Source organism: Salmo salar, chromosome ssa06 (genome assembly GCF_905237065.1).
Source record: "Salmo salar chromosome ssa06, Ssal_v3.1, whole genome shotgun sequence".
Lineage (NCBI taxonomy): Eukaryota > Metazoa > Chordata > Actinopteri > Salmoniformes > Salmonidae > Salmo > Salmo salar.
The window spans coordinates 13,177,027-13,196,814 of NC_059447.1; the positions used below are offsets into that span (position 1 = coordinate 13,177,027).

Consider the following 19,788-nt stretch of genomic DNA (forward strand, 5'->3'; position numbering starts at 1 on the left):
CAGCCCGGTTCAGAGTCATGTGTCCTTCTGAACACAGCCCAGTTCAGAGCTATGTGTCCTACTGAACACAGCCCAGTTCAGAGTCATGTGTCCTACTGAACACAGCCCGGTTCAGAGTCATGTGTCCTACTGAACACAGCCGGGTTCAGAGTCATGTCTTAATACATGGCTCTGGCCCAGTTCAACTTCACCCTCAAGTTGATGATGTCACTAATCTGGTCCAGTTGGATGGGCCAAGGGTCACTACTGGCAGAGTTGAACATGAAAACTGAGAGGAGGAGACATTGGGCATTGATTATAACTGAGCAATCTGACAGATAACGTGTCACTGTGACTGGTCCAAAGTTCAATGTCGACCGGCACCAAGAGACAGGGACACACTCAGGCAGACTGAACCAGAGAAGGGTGAGAAAGAGAGAGAGAAGTACAGAGGAAAAGAGAAACACATGAAATACTCTGAAATGAGGCAGGACTGAAGAAAGGAAACAGGTACAGCCCAGATACATACAGGCCTTGGTTCTGAGAGAGATGGACATCCTTGAAACAGCCGCCTATGACCAAAGACAGCGCAGGAACACGGTATGATCGTTACCTCTAATCACACACACACGCATGCACACATAGACACACACACACGCACACACACATTTTTGGGGTTTGTGTTTAAAACCATAATGTAAATCTCTCATATTAACTACCTCCCTTCTTCCTCTCCTCTCGTCTCCCCTTCCTCTCTCTCTCTCTCTCTCTCTCTCTCAGTACTGTGTTCTGTTTCTCTCTCTCTCGCCGTTCTTCCTGGCCATCGCTGTCTACTTCTATCTGTGGATCCCTGACTCCTCCCCCTCCGTCCTCGCTGCGGCTATTAAGGCAGCCCCTGTCATCTCATTGGCTCTCCTGGTGCTGAGCTACAAAGGGGAGAGGAGTCTCCTCGGCGTGGCGGGGGGCCTGATCTTCTCGGCAGGCGGAGACTGTTGCCTCATATGGCCCGAGCTGTTTCTCCATGGTAACGAGAGCTTTTTCTACTGCTACTGATAAACTCCTGCAGACACTGCAGACATGGCAGATAGCCTAGAGGTTAGAGAGGGCAAGCAGTTTGAATCTCATGTCTGACTAGATGTCACTGGAGGGTTGTCAGTTTGAATCCCATGTCTGACTGGATGTCACTGGAGGGTTTGCAGTTTGAATCCCATGTCTGACTGGATGTCACTGGAGGGTGGCAGTTTGAATCTCATGTCTAACTGGATGTCACTAGAGGGTGGCAGTTTGAATCTCATGTCTGACTGGATGTCACTGGAGGGTGGCAGTTTGAATCCCATGTCTGACTAGATGTCACTGGAGGGTGGCAGTTTGAATCCCATGTCTGACTGGGTGTCACTGGAGGGTTGGCAGTTTGAATCCCATGTCTGACTGGATGTCACTGGAGGGTGGCAGTTTGAATCTCATGTCTGACTGGATGTCAATGGAGGGTGGCAGTTTGAATCCCATGTCTGACTAGATGTCACTGGAGGGTGTCAGTTTGAATCTCATGTCTGTCTGGATGTCACTGGAGGGTTTGTAGTTTGAATCCCATGTCTGACTAGATGTCACTGGAGGGTTTGCAGTTTGAATCCTATGTCTGACTAGATGTCACTGGAGGGTGGCAGTTTGAATCCCATGTCTGACTGGATGTCACTGGAGGGTTTGCAGTTTGAATCCCATGTTTGACGAGATGTCACTGGAGGGTTTGCAGTTTGAATCCCATGTCTGACTGGATGTCACTGGAGGGTTGGCAGTTTGAATCCCATGTCTGACTTGATGTCACTGGAGGGTGGCATTTTGAATCCCATGTCTGACTAGATGTCACTGGAGGGTTGTCAGTTTGAATCCCATGTCTCACTTGATGTCACTGGAGGGTTGTCATTTTGAATCCCATGTCTGACTAGATGTCACTGGAGGGTTGTCAGTTTGAATCCCATGTCTGACTTGATGTCACTGCAGGGTGGCTGTTGTGTAACTCCACTGGAGTACTCTGACATACTTCAATGACTATTAACCATGTATGGCGCCATCACCTGCTGTTGTGCCCTTGAGCAAGACACAACCCACAGTTTCTGCTCTTGGGGTGTTGCACTGCAGATGACCCTCTGCTCCAACCGCTCTGTGTGTGTCTTGTTGGGGCGGATAAAGCAAATAGACAAATCTCTATTTCAGGTGGAATACGGCCAATAAAGTAATGTTGTTCTCTCTCTAATCCTCTCCTCAGGAATGGCCTCCTTTGCCTTGGCCCACCTGCTCTACTCCCTCACCTTCCTCTCCACTCGTTACTCCTCCCTCAGCCCCTCCTCTTCCCTGTCCTACTTCTTCTGCCTGATCCTGTGGCTGCTGGGGGGAGGCGTCTACGCCTACCTCTTCCCTTTCCTGCAGAAGACGCCGGACGCGGCCGTTCTGACTCCCGGCGTTGGGGTGTACGTGGCTCTGATCGTTCTGATGGCTACGCTGGCGGTTCTCACCCGCCGCCCGCTGATCATGCTGGGCAGTTTGATCTTCATGACCTCTGACCTCACGCTGGCGCTGCAGACCTTCAAAGTGACGGAGCCCCTGGAGCACGGCAGGCACATCGTCATGACGACATACTACCTGGCGCAGCTGCTGATCGCTGTGGGCGACATCAAGGCCGTGGAGGGCGGCGAGGAGTTTGCCAAATGGAAGAAATCTTAGTTAAGGGGTTATGTCAGATATGGGCTAGGTCCCAATTTTCCACCCTGCTCCCGAAGTGTGCAAATAACTGCACACTTTCTCACATGGATTTCACAATGGTGGAAACTCCCTTCAGCCAATGCTTACTTATACTAATCGCATGCTTTTAAATCAATGACAGGGAGTGTTCAAGTGCACAATCCGAATAAGGGTGGAGAATTGGGACATTGCCATGGAAAGCAAACTTGGGACTACTGCTCTCTGACTAGTCGGCAGCTATAGGAACTTCAGGCTGTCTGTTGAGACTAGACTGTCTGTTGAGACTAGACTGAGAATGAGGCAGAAAGAAGTTAAAGGGAGATTCCACCAAAGAAAATCCTCTTTATTCAACAAAACCTCAGAGCATCAGGACAGTCTGTCCATTTGTTGAGGAAGCTCAGGGATGGGCCTGGGAAACGTAACCACTGCCAAAATTCATAGACAGCGACAGTTGCAAGGACTGACATGAGATCAACATGAGTTTTTTTAATAGTCCAGAATAAAGTTAAATTTAGTCAAGAAGAATGATATTTCTATGCCTGTGAAAACAGTCCTACGGTCTTAAAGAAATGATTTGAGATGCACTTCCCTTGTGTTAGTTGTGATTTATCAATCACAATCCGTATAACGGTCTGTTGCTATGAAGAGAATATTCTCAGAAATGAAGTCCCTTATGAAAAAAGAAAATGTATTTATTCATGATGAAATGGGGATGAAAAATAAACAATGTTGTGTTACATATTTCATGTTATTTCAGGCGTAAGAACTCTGCAAAAAAGTCATCCACTACGTTCATAGACACAGATAAGACAGAAACATCTCAACAAAACATTGACAAATGGTGGATATTCTGAATGAAAGACAGTCATTAACAAAGCCAAAACACAAGAAGCCAACAGAAATGATTTATGGGTAGTGAAACTCGATCAAAATGGATTCTAATAAAACATCTGACAAATGAAGCTGAAAGATGCTAAACGGCTAACTTTATTTTACAGCCCAATTACCTGCTACTTATTCAGTAACATGAAAACTATTTGATGTAGTTTAACAGATGTAAAGTGTAAAGTGGTTGTTCCACTGGATATCCTAAGGTGAATGCACCAATTTGTAAGTCGCTCTGGATAAGAGCGTCTGCTAAATTACTTAAATGTAAACAGTGTAAATTACTTAACATTACCACAATAACTAGTTGTCACTTGGTAAATAACTTTAACAATACAAGATGCCAGTTATTACCAAGTAACGTCACACTATGCCAGATAAATAAATGGCGACAGGGCTGTAAAATAGCATTATCACTAAATGTTACCTCTGATATTTCATGTATGGAATCAGAGGTTTTGTTGGGCACACCCAGAATCCAAAAGGCTTCTCTAATCTGTTTTCTTCAGCAACGTAACAGCAACACGGGGGAGTACGTCACAAAGCAGGATCAGATAACCTGAAGAAATTTTCAGAAATGACTTGCAGTACTATCGGAAAATAAAATATTGTATCTTTATTCAACCAGGAAAACACCTTTGAAGTTAGAAACCTCTTTTGCAAGAGGTCAGCAGGAAGTAGTCAGGTGTAGATCCAATACATAATGATACATAGACTGGACATGGTAGAAGTGACTGAACACAGAGATATATCTGAAGTTCATCTGCGTCGCCTGGTGACAGTGATTAGTGAAGCACCCTCTGCTCTCTAAAGCCTGCTACACTCTTGGATCCAGACACTTTGTAACATGGGTCTAGATGGACAACAACATCAGCATATTTTCCTCAAGGAGAGTTAAATCCTCCTATGTCTCCTAGCCAATGACGGCACTGCAGGAGAAGTGGAGGACCAGTTGGATTTCAGCGATCCATTCCACTGTCGTCAGGTTGCCGTCCGCAGAAACAAGCAGAACGCAAGCGCTTGCAGAACTCCAACTCTTCCTATAAGGAGGAGACCAGAGGAGAAATCTGTGAAGGAAATGACAAGATGCAGCCTAGTGGCAAATAAGTAACAAATATATCAATAGAAAAAGATGTGGGGAATCAATACATTATTCCATGTTATTAGTGATGCACCTTGAGAGATGGAGAAGACCAGTCAGTGGGAAGAGTAAGAGGAGGGCAAGAATGAAAAGGGGATTTTAGAGAGAAGACACATGGGGAGTGACAGAGGGACGGTATTAGAGATGGAGTGGAAACACACGGGGAGTGACAGAGGGATGGTATTAGAGAGATGGAGAGGAGACATGGGGAGTGATAGAGGGATGGTATTAGAGAGATGGAGAGGAGACACACGGGGAGTGACAGAGGGACGGTATTAGAGATGGAGTGGAAACACACGGGGAGTGACAGAGGGATGGTATTAGAGAGATGGAGAGGAGACATGGGGAGTGATAGAGGGATGGTATTAGAGAGATGGAGAGGAGACATGGGGAGTGATAGAGGGACGGTATTAGAGAGATGGAGAGGAGACACATGGGGAGTGATAGAGGGACGGTATTAGAGAGATGGAGAGGAGACATGGGGAGTGACAGAGGGACGGTATTAGAGAGATGAAGAGGAGACACATGGGGAGTGATAGAGGGATGGTATTATAGAGATGGAGAGGAGACATGGGGAGTGATAGAGGGACGGTATTAGAGAGATGGAGAGGAGACACATGGGGAGTGATAGAGGGACGGTATTATAGAGATGGAGAGGAGACATGGGGAGTGACAGAGGGACGGTATTAGAGAGATGAAGAGGAGACATGGGGAGTGACAGAGGGACGGTATTATAGAGATGGAGAGGAGACACATGGGGAGTGATAGAGGGATGGTATTATAGAGATGGAGAGGAGACATGGGGAGTGACAGAGGGACGGTATTAGAGAGATGGAGAGGAGACATGGGGAGTGACAGAGGGATGGTATTAGAGAGATGGAGAGGAGACACACGGGGAGTGATAGAGGGACGGTATTATAGAGATGGAGAGGAGACACACGGGGAGTGATAGAGGGACGGTATTATAGAGATGGAGAGGAGACATGGGGAGTGACAGAGGGACGGTATTAGAGAGATGGAGAGGAGACACATGGGGAGTGATAGAGGGACGGTATTAGAGAGATGGAGAGGAGACATGGGGGAGTGACAGAGGGACGGTATTAGAGAGATGGAGAGGAGACATGGGGAGTGATAGAGGGACGGTATTAGAGAGATGGAGAGGAGACATGGGGAGTGACAGAGGGACGGTATTAGAGAGATGGAGAGGAGACACATGGGGAGTGATAGAGGGACGGTATTAGAGAGATGGAGAGGAGACATGGGGAGTGACAGAGGGATGGTATTAGAGAGATGGAGAGGAGACACATGGGGAGTGATAGAGGGACGGTATTAGAGAGATGGAGAGGAGACACATGGGGAGTGACAGAGGGATGGTATTAGAGAGATGGAGAGGAGACACATGGGGAGTGATAGAGGGATGGTATTATAGAGATGGAGAGGAGACACATGGGGAGTGATAGAGGGACGGTATTAGAGAGATGGAGAGGAGACACATGGGGAGTGACAGAGGGACGGTATTAGAGAGATGGAGAGGAGACACATGGGGAGTGATAGAGGGACGGTATTAGAGAGATGGAGAGGAGACATGGGGAGTGACAGAGGGACGGTATTAGAGAGATGGAGAGGAGACACATGGGGAGTGATAGAGGGACGGTATTAGAGAGATGGAGAGGAGACATGGGGAGTGATAGAGGGACGGTATTAGAGAGATGAAGAGGAGACACATGGGGAGTGACAGAGGGACGGTATTAGAGAGATGGAGAGGAGACACATGGGGAGTGATAGAGGGACGGTATTAGAGAGATGGAGAGGAGACATGGGGAGTGATAGAGGGACGGTATTAGAGAGATGGAGAGGAGACACATGGGGAGTGACAGAGGGACGGTATTAGAGAGATGGAGAGGAGACATGGGGAGTGACAGAGGGACGGTATTAGAGAGATGGAGAGGAGACATGGGGAGTGATAGAGGGACGGTATTAGAGAGATGGAGAGGAGACACATGGGGAGTGACAGAGGGACGGTATTAGAGAGATGGAGAGGAGACACATGGGGAGTGATAGAGGGATGGTATTATAGAGATGGAGAGGAGACACATGGGGAGTGACAGAGGGACGGTATTAGAGAGATGGAGAGGAGACACATGGGGAGTGACAGAGGGATGGTATTATAGAGATGGAGAGGAGACACATGGGGAGTGACAGAGGGACGGTATTAGAGAGATGAAGAGGAGACATGGGGAGTGATAGAGGGATGGTATTAGAGGGATGGTATTAGAGAGATGGAGAGGAGACATGGGGAGTGACAGAGGGATGGTATTAGAGAGATGGAGAGGAGACACATGGGGAGTGATAGAGGGATGGTATTATAGAGATGGAGAGGAGACACATGGGGAGTGATAGAGGGATGGTATTATAGAGATGGAGAGGAGACATGGGGAGTGATAGAGGGATGGTATTATAGAGATGGAGAGGAGACACATGGGGAGTGATAGAGGGACGGTATTAGAGAGATGGAGAGGAGACATGGGGAGTGATAGAGGGACGGTATTATAGAGATGGAGAGGAGACACATGGGGAGTGATAGAGGGATGGTATTATAGAGATGGAGAGGAGACATGGGGAGTGATAGAGGGATGGTATTATAGAGATGGAGAGGAGACACATGGGGAGTGATAGAGGGACGGTATTATAGAGATGGAGAGGAGACACATGGGGAGTGATAGAGGGACGGTATTAGAGAGGAGACATGGGGAGTGACAGAGGGACGGTATTAGAGAGATGGAGAGGAGACATGGGGAGTGACAGAGGGACGGTATTAGAGAGATGGAGAGGAGACACATGGGGAGTGATAGAGGGATGGTATTAGAGAGATGGAGAGGAGACACATGGGGAGTGATAGAGGGACGGTATTAGAGAGATGGAGAGGAGACACGGGGGAGTGACAGAGGGACGGTATTAGAGAGATGGAGAGGAGACATGGGGAGTGACAGAGGGATGGTATTAGAGAGATGGAGAGGAGACATGGGGAGTGATAGAGGGATGGTATTAGAGAGATGGAGAGGAGACATGGGGAGTGACAGAGGGACGGTATTAGAGAGATGGAGAGGAGACATGGGGAGTGACAGAGGGACGGTATTAGAGAGATGGAGAGGAGACATGGGGAGTGACAGAGGGACGGTATTAGAGAGATGGAGAGGAGACATGGGGAGTGACAGAGGGACGGTATTAGAGAGATGGAGAGGAGACATGGGGAGTGACAGAGGGACGGTATTAGAGAGATGAAGAGGAGACACATGGGGAGTGATAGAGGGACGGTATTAGAGAGATGGAGAGGAGACATGGGGAGTGACAGAGGGACGGTATTAGAGAGATGGAGAGGAGACATGGGGAGTGACAGAGGGACGGTATTAGAGAGATGGAGAGGAGACACATGGGGAGTGACAGAGGGATGGTATTAGAGAGATGGAGAGGAGACATGGGGAGTGATAGAGGGACGGTATTAGAGAGATGGAGAGGAGACATGGGGAGTGACAGAGGGACGGTATTAGAGAGATGGAGAGGAGACATGGGGAGTGATAGAGAGACGGTATTAGAGAGATGGAGAGGAGACATGGGGAGTGACAGAGGGACGGTATTAGAGAGATGGAGAGGAGACACATGGGGAGTGACAGAGGGACGGTATTAGAGAGATGGAGAGGAGACATGGGGAGTGATAGAGGGACGGTATTAGAGAGATGGAGAGGAGACATGGGGAGTGACAGAGGGATGGTATTACAGAGATGGAGAGGAGACACATGGGGAGTGACAGAGGGATGGTATTAGAGAGATGAAGAGGAGACACATGGGGAGTGATAGAGGGATGGTATTAGAGAGATGGAGAGGAGACACATGGGGAGTGACAGAGGGACGGTATTAGAGAGATGGAGAGGAGACATGGGGAGTGACAGAGGGACGGTATTAGAGAGATGGAGAGGAGACACATGGGGAGTGACAGAGGGATGGTATTAGAGAGATGAAGAGGAGACACATGGGGAGTGATAGAGGGACGGTATTAGAGAGATGGAGAGGAGACACATGGGGAGTGATAGAGGGACGGTATTAGAGAGATGGAGAGGAGACATGGGGAGTGACAGAGGGATGGTATTAGAGAGATGAAGAGGAGACATGGGGAGTGACAGAGGGACGGTATTAGAGAGATGGAGAGGACACATGGGGAGTGATAGAGGGATGTATTAGAGAGATGGAGAGGAGACATGGGGAGTGACAGAGGGACGGTATTAGAGAGATGAAGAGGAGACATGGGGAGTGACAGAGGGACGGTATTAGAGAGATGGAGAGGAGACATGGGGAGTGACAGAGGGACGGTATTAGAGAGATGGAGAGGAGACATGGGGAGTGACAGAGGGATGGTATTAGAGAGATGGAGAGGAGACACATGGGGAGTGACAGAGGGACGGTATTAGAGAGATGAAGAGGAGACACATGGGGAGTGATAGAGGGATGGTATTAGAGAGATGGAGAGGAGACACATGGGGAGTGACAGAGGGACGGTATTAGAGAGATGGAGAGGAGACACATGGGGAGTGACAGAGGGACGGTATTAGAGAGATGGAGAGGAGACATGGGGAGTGATAGAGGGATGGTATTATAGAGATGGAGAGGAGACACACGGGAGTGATAGAGGGACGGTATTAGAGAGATGGAGAGGAGACATGGGGAGTGACAGAGGGACGGTATTATAGAGATGGAGAGGAGACACACGGGGAGTGATAGAGGGACGGTATTAGAGAGATGGAGAGGAGACATGGGGAGTGATAGAGGGACGGTATTAGAGAGATGGAGAGGAGACATGGGGAGTGACAGAGGGACGGTATTAGAGAGATGGAGAGGAGACACACGGGGAGTGATAGAGGGACGGTATTAGAGAGATGGAGAGGAGACATGGGGAGTGACAGAGGGACGGTATTAGAGAGATGGAGAGGAGACATGGGGAGTGACAGAGGGACGGTATTAGAGAGATGGAGAGGAGACATGGGGAGTGACAGAGGGACGGTATTAGAGAGATGGAGAGGAGACATGGGGAGTGATAGAGGGACGGTATTAGAGAGATGGAGAGGAGACATGGGGAGTGATAGAGGGACGGTATTAGAGAGATGGAGAGGAGACATGGGGAGTGATAGAGGGACGGTATTAGAGAGATGGAGAGGAGACATGGGGAGTGACAGAGGGATGGTATTAGAGAGATGGAGAGACACATGGGGAGTGATAGAGGGACGGTATTAGAGAGATGAAGAGGAGACACATGGGGAGTGACAGAGGGACGGTATTAGAGAGATGGAGAGGAGACATGGGGAGTGACAGAGGGACGGTATTAGAGAGATGGAGAGGAGACACATGGGGAGTGATAGAGGGACGGTATTAGAGAGATGGAGAGGAGACATGGGGAGTGATAGAGGGACGGTATTAGAGAGATGGAGAGGAGACATGGGGAGTGACAGAGGGACGGTATTAGAGAGATGGAGAGGAGACATGGGGAGTGACAGAGGGACGGTATTAGAGAGATGGAGAGGAGACATGGGGAGTGACAGAGGGACGGTATTAGAGAGATGAAGAGGAGACATGGGGAGTGACAGAGGGACGGTATTAGAGAGATGGAGAGGAGACACACGGGGAGTGACAGAGGGACGGTATTAGAGAGATGGAGAGGAGACATGGGGAGTGATAGAGGGACGGTATTAGAGAGATGGAGAGGAGACACATGGGGAGTGATAGAGGGATGGTATTAGAGAGATGGAGAGGAGACATGGGGAGTGACAGAGGGACGGTATTAGAGAGATGGAGAGGAGACACATGGGGAGTGACAGAGGGACGGTATTAGAGAGATGGAGAGGAGACATGGGGAGTGACAGAGGGACGGTATTAGAGAGATGGAGAGGAGACACATGGGGAGTGATAGAGGGACGGTATTAGAGAGATGAAGAGACACATGGGGAGTGATAGAGGGACGGTATTAGAGAGATGGAGAAGAGACATGGGGAGTGATAGAGGGATGGTATTAGAGGGATGGTATTAGAGAGATGGAGAGGAGACACATGGGGAGTGATAGAGGGATGGTATTAGAGAGATGGAGAGGAGACATGGGGAGTGACAGAGGGACGTTATTAGAGAGATGGAGAGGAGACACATGGGGAGTGATAGAGGGACGGTATTAGAGAGATGGAGAGGAGACATGGGGAGTGACAGAGGGACGGTATTAGAGAGATGGAGAGGAGACATGGGGAGTGATAGAGGGACGGTATTAGAGAGATGGAGAAGAGACATGGGGAGTGATAGAGGGATGGTATTAGAGGGATGGTATTAGAGAGATGGAGAGGAGACACATGGGGAGTGACAGAGGGATGGTATTAGAGAGATGGAGAGGAGACACATGGGGAGTGACAGAGGGATGGTATTAGAGAGATGGAGAGGAGACACATGGGGAGTGATAGAGGGACGGTATTAGAGAGATGGAGAGGAGACACATGGGGAGTGATAGAGGGACGGTATTAGAGAGATGGAGAGGAGACATGGGGAGTGATAGAGGGATTGTATTAGAGAGATGGAGAGGAGACATGGGGAGTGACAGAGGGATGGTATTATAGAGATGGAGAGGAGACATGGGGAGTGATAGAGGGATGGTATTAGAGAGATGGAGAGGAGACACATGGGGAGTGACAGAGGGACGGTATTAGAGAGATGGAGAGGAGACATGGGGAGTGATAGAGGGATGGTATTAGAGAGATGGAGAGGAGACATGGGGAGTGATAGAGGGACGGTATTAGAGGGATGGTATTAGAGAGATGGAGAGGAGACATGGGGAGTGACAGAGGGACGGTATTAGAGAGATGGAGAGGAGACACACGGGGAGTGATAGAGGGATGGTATTAGAGGGATGGAGAGGAGACATGGGGAGTGATAGAGGGATGGTATTAGAGAGATGAAGAGGAGACACATGGGGAGTGATAGAGGGACGGTATTAGAGAGATGGAGAGGAGACATGGGGAGTGATAGAGGGACGGTATTAGAGAGATGGAGAGGAGACACATGGGGAGTGACAGAGGGACGGTATTAGAGAGATGGAGAGGAGACATGGGGAGTGATAGAGGGACGGTATTAGAGAGATGGAGAGGAGACACATGGGGAGTGATAGAGGGACGGTATTAGAGAGATGGAGAGGAGACATGGGGAGTGATAGAGGGACGGTATTAGAGAGATGGAGAGGAGACATGGGGAGTGATAGAGGGACGGTATTAGAGAGATGGAGAGGAGACATGGGGAGTGACAGAGGGACGGTATTAGAGAGATGGAGAGGAGACATGGGGAGTGATAGAGGGACGGTATTAGAGAGATGGAGAGGAGACATGGGGAGTGACAGAGGGACGGTATTAGAGAGATGGAGAGGAGACACATGGGGAGTGATAGAGGGACGGTATTAGAGAGATGGAGAGGAGACACACGGGGAGTGATAGAGGGATGGTATTAGAGAGATGAGAGGAAACACATGGGGAGTGATAGAGGGACGGTATTAGAGAGATGAAGAGGAGACATGGGGAGTGATAGAGGGATGGTATTAGAGAGATGGAGAGGAGACATGGGGAGTGACAGAGGGATGGTATTAGAGAGATGAAGAGGAGACATGGGGAGTGATAGAGGGATGGTATTAGAGAGATGGAGAGGAGACATGGGGAGTGACAGAGGGATGGTATTAGAGAGATGGAGAGGAGACATGGGGAGTGACAGAGGGATGGTATTAGAGAGATGGAGAGGAGACACACGGGGAGTGATAGAGGGACGGTATTAGAGAGATGGAGAGGAGACACATGGGGAGTGATAGAGGGACGGTATTAGAGAGATGGTATTAGAGAGATGGAGAGGAGACATGGGGAGTGACAGAGGGACGGTATTAGAGAGATGGAGAGGAGACATGGGGAGTGACAGAGGGACGGTATTAGAGAGATGAAGAGACACATGGGGAGTGACAGAGGGACGGTATTAGAGAGATGGAGAGGAGACATGGGGAGTGACAGAGGGATGGTATTAGAGAGATGGAGAGGAGACATGGGGAGTGACAGAGGGACGGTATTAGAGAGATGGAGAGGAGACATGGGGAGTGACAGAGGGATGGTATTAGAGAGATGGAGAGGAGACATGGGGAGTGACAGAGGGACGGTATTAGAGAGATGGAGAGGAGACATGGGGAGTGATAGAGGGATGGTATTATAGAGATGAAGAGGAGACATGGGGAGTGACAGAGGGACGGTATTAGAGAGATGAAGAGGAGACATGGGGAGTGACAGAGGGACGGTATTAGAGAGATGAAGAGGAGACATGGGGAGTGACAGAGGGATGGTATTAGAGAGATGGAGAGGAGACATGGGGAGTGACAGAGGGATGGTATTAGAGAGATGGAGAGGAGACATGGGGAGTGACAGAGAGACGGTATTAGAGAGATGGAGAGGAGACACACGGGGAGTGACAGAGGGACGGTATTAGAGAGATGGAGAGGAGACATGGGGAGTGACAGAGGGATGGTATTATAGAGATGGAGAGGAGACACATGGGGAGTGATAGAGGGACGGTATTATAGAGATGGAGAGGAGACATGGGGAGTGACAGAGGGACGGTATTAGAGAGATGGAGAGGAGACATGGGGAGTGACAGAGGGATGGTATTAGAGAGATGGAGAGGAGACATGGGGAGTGACAGAGGGACGGTATTAGAGAGATGGAGAGGAGACATGGGGAGTGATAGAGGGATGGTATTAGAGAGATGGAGAGGAGACATGGGGAGTGATAGAGGGATGGTATTATAGAGATGGAGAGGAGACACATGGGGAGTGACAGAGGGACGGTATTAGAGAGATGAAGAGGAGACATGGGGAGTGACAGAGGGACGGTATTAGAGAGATGGAGAGGAGACATGGGGAGTGACAGAGGGATGGTATTAGAGAGATGGAGAGGACACATGGGGAGTGACAGAGGGATGGTATTAGAGAGATGGAGAGGAGACATGGGGAGTGACAGAGGGACGGTATTAGAGAGATGGAGAGGAGACACACGGGGAGTGATAGAGGGATGGTATTAGAGAGATGGAGAGGAGACATGGGGAGTGACAGAGGGATGGTATTAGAGAGATGGAGAGGACACATGGGGAGTGACAGAGGGATGGTATTAGAGAGATGGAGAGGAGACACATGGGGAGTGACAGAGGGACGGTATTAGAGAGATGGAGAGGAGACACATGGGGAGTGACAGAGGGATGGTATTAGAGAGATGGAGAGGAGACATGGGGAGTGACAGAGGGACGGTATTAGAGAGATGAAGAGGAGACATGGGGAGTGATAGAGGGATGGTATTAGAGAGATGGAGAGGAGACACATGGGGAGTGACAGAGGGATGGTATTAGAGAGATGGAGAGGAGACATGGGGAGTGATAGAGGGATGGTATTAGAGAGATGGAGAGGAGACATGGGGAGTGATAGAGGGACGGTATTAGAGAGATGGAGAGGAGACATGGGGAGTGATAGAGGGACGGTATTAGAGAGATGGAGAGGAGACATGGGGAGTGACAGAGGGACGGTATTAGAGAGATGGAGAGGAGACATGGGGAGTGATAGAGGGACGGTATTAGAGAGATGAAGAGGAGACATGGGGAGTGACAGAGGGACGGTATTAGAGAGATGGAGAGGAGACATGGGGAGTGATAGAGGGATGGTATTAGAGAGATGGAGAGGAGACATGGGGAGTGATAGAGGGACGGTATTAGAGAGATGAAGAGGAGACATGGGGAGTGACAGAGGGACGGTATTAGAGAGATGGAGAGGAGACACACGGGGAGTGACAGAGGGACGGTATTAGAGAGATGGAGAGGAGACACACGGGGAGTGATAGAGGGACGGTATTAGAGAGATGAGAGGAAACACATGGGGAGTGATAGAGGGACGGTATTAGAGAGATGGAGAGGAGACACACGGGGAGTGACAGAGGGACGGTATTAGAGAGATGGAGAGGAGACACACGGGGAGTGACAGAGGGACGGTATTAGAGAGATGGAGAGGAGACACACGGGGAGTGACAGAGGGACGGTATTAGAGAGATGGAGAGGAGACATGGGGAGTGACAGAGGGACGGTATTAGAGAGATGGAGAGGAGACATGGGGAGTGATAGAGGGACGGTATTAGAGAGATGGAGAGGAGACACACGGGGAGTGATAGAGGGATGGTATTAGAGAGATGGAGAGGAGACATGGGGAGTGACAGAGGGATGGTATTAGAGAGATGGAGAGGACACATGGGGAGTGACAGAGGGATGGTATTAGAGAGATGGAGAGGAGACACATGGGGAGTGACAGAGGGACGGTATTAGAGAGATGGAGAGGAGACATGGGGAGTGACAGAGGGATGGTATTAGAGAGATGGAGAGGACACATGGGGAGTGACAGAGGGATGGTATTAGAGAGATGGAGAGGAGACATGGGGAGTGACAGAGGGACGGTATTAGAGAGATGGAGAGGAGACACACGGGGAGTGATAGAGGGATGGTATTAGAGAGATGGAGAGGAGACATGGGGAGTGACAGAGGATGGTATTAGAGAGATGGAGAGGACACATGGGGAGTGACAGAGGGATGGTATTAGAGAGATGGAGAGGAGACACATGGGGAGTGACAGAGGGACGGTATTAGAGAGATGGAGAGGAGACACATGGGGGAGTGACAGAGGGATGGTATTAGAGAGATGGAGAGGAGACATGGGGAGTGACAGAGGGACGGTATTAGAGAGATGAAGAGGAGACATGGGGAGTGATAGAGGGATGGTATTAGAGAGATGGAGAGGAGACACATGGGGAGTGACAGAGGGATGGTATTAGAGAGATGGAGAGGAGACATGGGGAGTGATAGAGGGATGGTATTAGAGAGATGGAGAGGAGACATGGGGAGTGATAGAGGGACGGTATTAGAGAGATGGAGAGGAGACATGGGGAGTGATAGAGGGACGGTATTAGAGAGATGGAGAGGAGACATGGGGAGTGACAGAGGGACGGTATTAGAGAGATGGAGAGGAGACATGGGGAGTGATAGAGGGACGGTATTAGAGAGATGAAGAGGAGACATGGGGAGTGACAGAGGGACGGTATTAGAGAGATGGAGAGGAGACATGGGGAGTGATAGAGGGATGGTATTAGAGAGATGGAGAGGAGACATGGGGAGTGATAGAGGGACGGTATTAGAGAGATGAAGAGGAGACATGGGGAGTGACAGAGGGACGGTATTAGAGAGATGGAGAGGAGACACACGGGGAGTGACAGAGGGACGGTATTAGAGAGATGGAGAGGAGACACACGGGGAGTGATAGAGGGACGGTATTAGAGAGATGAGAGGAAACACATGGGGAGTGATAGAGGGACGGTATTAGAGAGATGGAGAGGAGACATGGGGAGTGATAGAGGGACGGTATTAGAGAGATGGAGAGGAGACATGGGGAGTGATAGAGGGACGGTATTAGAGAGATGGAGAGGAGACATGGGGGAGTGATAGAGGGACGGTATTAGAGAGATGGAGAGGAGACATGGGGAGTGATAGAGGGACGGTATTAGAGAGATGGAGAGGAGACATGGGGAGTGACAGAGGGACGGTATTAGAGAGATGGAGAGGAGACATGGGGAGTGATAGAGGGACGGTATTAGAGAGATGGAGAGGAGACATGGGGAGTGATAGAGGGATGGTATTAGAGGGATGGTATTAGAGAGATGGAGAGGAGACATGGGGAGTGACAGAGGGATGGTATTAGAGAGATGGAGAGGAGACACACGGGGGAGTGATAGAGGGATGGTATTAGAGAGATGAGAGGAAACACATGGGGAGTGATAGAGGGAAGGTATTAAGGCTTCGCTGGCGTCTAGCCGAACAAGTTTGTTGCATCCTCCCTTCAAAAACATTTGCAAGAACAACGAGGAAAAAGCGGCAACAGTACCGTTTGTCCATCTTGAGATGCCGTAGCCAGTATACACTTCCTCAAAATAGTCAGAACTAAGATAACTCAAGAAATGTCATTACTTTTGACGTTTAGTCGCGCAATTTTACATCTAGTTAAGATGTTTGGTGCAGTATTTCTAAATGAAAAAATGTGCATGTGAACGAGTGTCTGTCGTTGAATGATAAATACTTAATTTAAGAATCCCTACCGTTGACCAATGACTGACGAAGGGGCGTAGACTTCTGCTACCGAAATTCAGTTCGCCTCGAGAAAAAAGTGCATGAAGAGCCGAACCCTCGCTGAAGACCAAAACATCCCAAAATGTCATAATATATGCACAAACTGTTCCGGGTGGGAAGCATGCGGACGCCTTTAGAGAGATGGAGAGGTTCATGGGTCACATGGGAAGTGAAAGAAGGAGAAGAGTGGAGAAAAGTGTGTAGGGGTACCAACCTGACACTCCTCTCTCCCCTGCAGATCTTCAGCCCGCTGGTTGAGCATCTCCTCCAGCCCCAAGGTGGGGCTCTGACAGTCCCTCAGACCCAGAGGACTCTCCTCCACCAGGCTACAGACAGAGAGCTTTGTTTTATTGAAGCTCTATTGAGAAGACATTGCAAGTTTCAAGCCATTTCCTCTTTGTGTGTTCACATGTATTACCAGCAGAGGGCACCGAGCACGTGCTCGTGGAAGGAGGAGCGAGGCATGCGTAGAACGGACACCAGCTGTTGCACCATACCCATGGAGAGAACTGTATCTGAGAGAGGGAGAGATAGTACATTGCCACACAAGGACACACATTTCTTTAGTTATGATCCAAATAACCCAGTTCAAATAATTTCTTAGATCGGGGGGACACAAAGCATGATACTCTCTATAGACACAACCAATAACAACACACAGCAGCAAAGAGAGTCTCGCTGTCAGACTGAGTCACTGTTAGTCACACACAAACCTTTATGCTCTGGGTGGACTGTGAGCAGGTTGAGGAGTAAGAAAGACGACTTGGTCCTCAGTTTCTCGTTGTCAGACTGCATGCCTCTCATCAGCACAGAGAAGCCATCGTGGGACAGGAAGGCCCTGAGACCTACTTCCTGCTCACGCACCAGACCTGATGGAGAGAGAGAAAGCGAGAAAGAGTTACTGTGTGGTACTTCACTGCTGCTCAGATCTAAATGTACTCCTATCAGCAACACTCAGGCCAGTGGAACTTCATTTAGATCTGAGAGGAACAGGCCATATTAGCAATATTGTTCTGGGCACAGGAGGCGATGAGCTGGGCACCACGCCACCTCACGCTGCCCTGAGGATGGTTCAAGCACTGCGACATACACAGGTCCAACCCACCCAGGGTCATCAGGTCTGACACACAGACAGACGAGAGACATTACAATGGACACAGTATTATTATTAATGAATATAACTTGTCATTCATGTCCATCTGTCTTTACTGGAATGTCAGTTACATACAGTGCATTTGGAAAGTATTCAGACCCCTTGACTTTACACATTTTGTTACATTACAGCCTTATTCTAAAATGGATTAAAAAAATGTTTATCACACACAATACCCCATCATGACAAAGAGAAAACAGTTTAGAAATGTTTGAAAATATATTAGAAATAAAAAACAAACACCTTATTTACAATAAGTATTCAGACCCTTTGATATGAGACACGAAATTGAGCTCAAGTGCATGCTGTTTCCATTGATAACCGTTGAGATGTTTCTACAACTTGGAGTCCACCTGTGGTAAATTAAATTGAATGGACATGATTTGGAAAGGCACACAGCTGTCTATATAAGGTCCCACAGTTGACAGTGCATGTCAGAGAAAAAAACAAGCCATAAGGTCGAAGGAATTGTTTGTAGAGCTCCGAGACAAGATTGTGTCGAGGCACATATCTGGGGAAGTGTACCAAAACAGCATTAAAGGTCCCCAAGAACACAGTGGCCTCCATCATTCTTACAGTTGAAGTCGGAAGTTCACATACTTAGGTTGGAGTCAATGTTTTTCAACCACTCCACAAATGGAGTGGATGTACTTCGAGGCCTACCTTCGAATGCAGTGCCTCTTTGCTTGACATCATGGGAAAGTCCCCCAAAAAAATCTGCCAAGACCTCAGAAAAAAAATTTGTTGGGAGCAATTTCCAAATGCCTGAAGGTACCACGTTCATCTGTACAAACACATTGTACTTTTTTGGAGAAATGTCCTCTGGTCTGATGAGACAAAAAATAGAACTGTTTGGCCAAAATGACCATCGTTATGTTTGGAGGAAAAAGGGGGACGCTTGCAAGCCAAAGAACACCATCCCAACCGCGAAGCACGGGGTGCCAGCATCATGTTGTGGGGATGCTTTGCTGCAGGAGGGGCTGGTGCACTTCACAAAATAGATGGCATCATGAGGGAGGAAAATGATATTGCTATATTGAAGCAACATCTCAAGACATCAGTCAGGAAGTTAAAGCATGGTCGCAAATGGGTCTTCCAAATGGACAATGACCCCAAGCAAACTTCCAAAGTTGTGGCAAAATGGCTTCAGGACAACAAAGTCAAGGTATTGGAGTGGCCATCACAAAGCCCTGACCTCAATCCAATAGAACATTTGTGGGCAGAACTGAAAAAGGGTGTGCGAGCAAGGAGGCCTACAAACCTGAATCAGTTACACCAGCTCCGTCAGGAGGAATGGGTCAAAATTCACCCAACTTATTGTGGGAAGCTTGTGGAAGGCTACCCAAAACATTTGACCTAAGTTAAACAATTTAAAGGCAATGCTACCAAATAGTAATTGTGTATGTGTCACAGTTGTCTTCGTCTTCTGACGATAATGCGAAATCGTCATCAGAAAATGTGGACCAATACGCAGCAGGTACGTGAATGCTCATCTTGATTTTTAATTATCTTCAAAATGAACGTACAAAATAACAAAACACGAACGATCAACAAAAACAGTCTGGTAAGGCACAAGGCAAAACACAGAACAATCACCCACAAATCACACATACAAACACACCCTAATATATGGGACTCTCAA

The 19,788-nt window shown here is 48.7% G+C and overlaps 3 protein-coding genes across 3 annotated transcripts in view; 1 reads left to right on the top strand and 2 right to left on the bottom strand.

Moving 5' to 3' along the window:
- Nucleotides 1-291: 291 nt before the first annotated feature.
- Nucleotides 292-3,452, top strand: LOC106606413 (lysoplasmalogenase-like). Its single transcript, XM_014202587.2, has 3 exons — nt 292-579; nt 760-1,003; nt 2,243-3,452. The coding sequence occupies exons 1-3, from the start codon at nt 529-531 to the stop codon at nt 2,695-2,697; spliced, it is 750 nt and encodes a 249-aa protein (XP_014058062.1). The 5' UTR covers nt 292-528; the 3' UTR covers nt 2,698-3,452.
- On the bottom strand, nt 3,383-18,132 carry LOC123743388 (hsp70-binding protein 1). The gene is made up of 4 exons (XM_045719800.1): nt 17,707-18,132; nt 17,412-17,508; nt 17,208-17,319; nt 3,383-4,667 (listed from the first exon to the last, which is right to left on the bottom strand). The coding sequence occupies exons 1-4, from the start codon at nt 17,795-17,797 to the stop codon at nt 4,641-4,643; spliced, it is 327 nt and encodes a 108-aa protein (XP_045575756.1). The 5' UTR covers nt 17,798-18,132; the 3' UTR covers nt 3,383-4,640.
- The window catches only part of hpbp1 (Hsp70-binding protein 1), a 74,285-nt gene continuing 57,886 nt past the window's right edge, over nt 3,390-19,788 (bottom strand). Inside the window, 1 exon segment of the mRNA NM_001139947.1 lies at nt 3,390-4,640. Within this exon segment, the coding sequence (NP_001133419.1) occupies nt 4,560-4,640 (81 nt within the window). The 3' untranslated portion in view covers nt 3,390-4,559.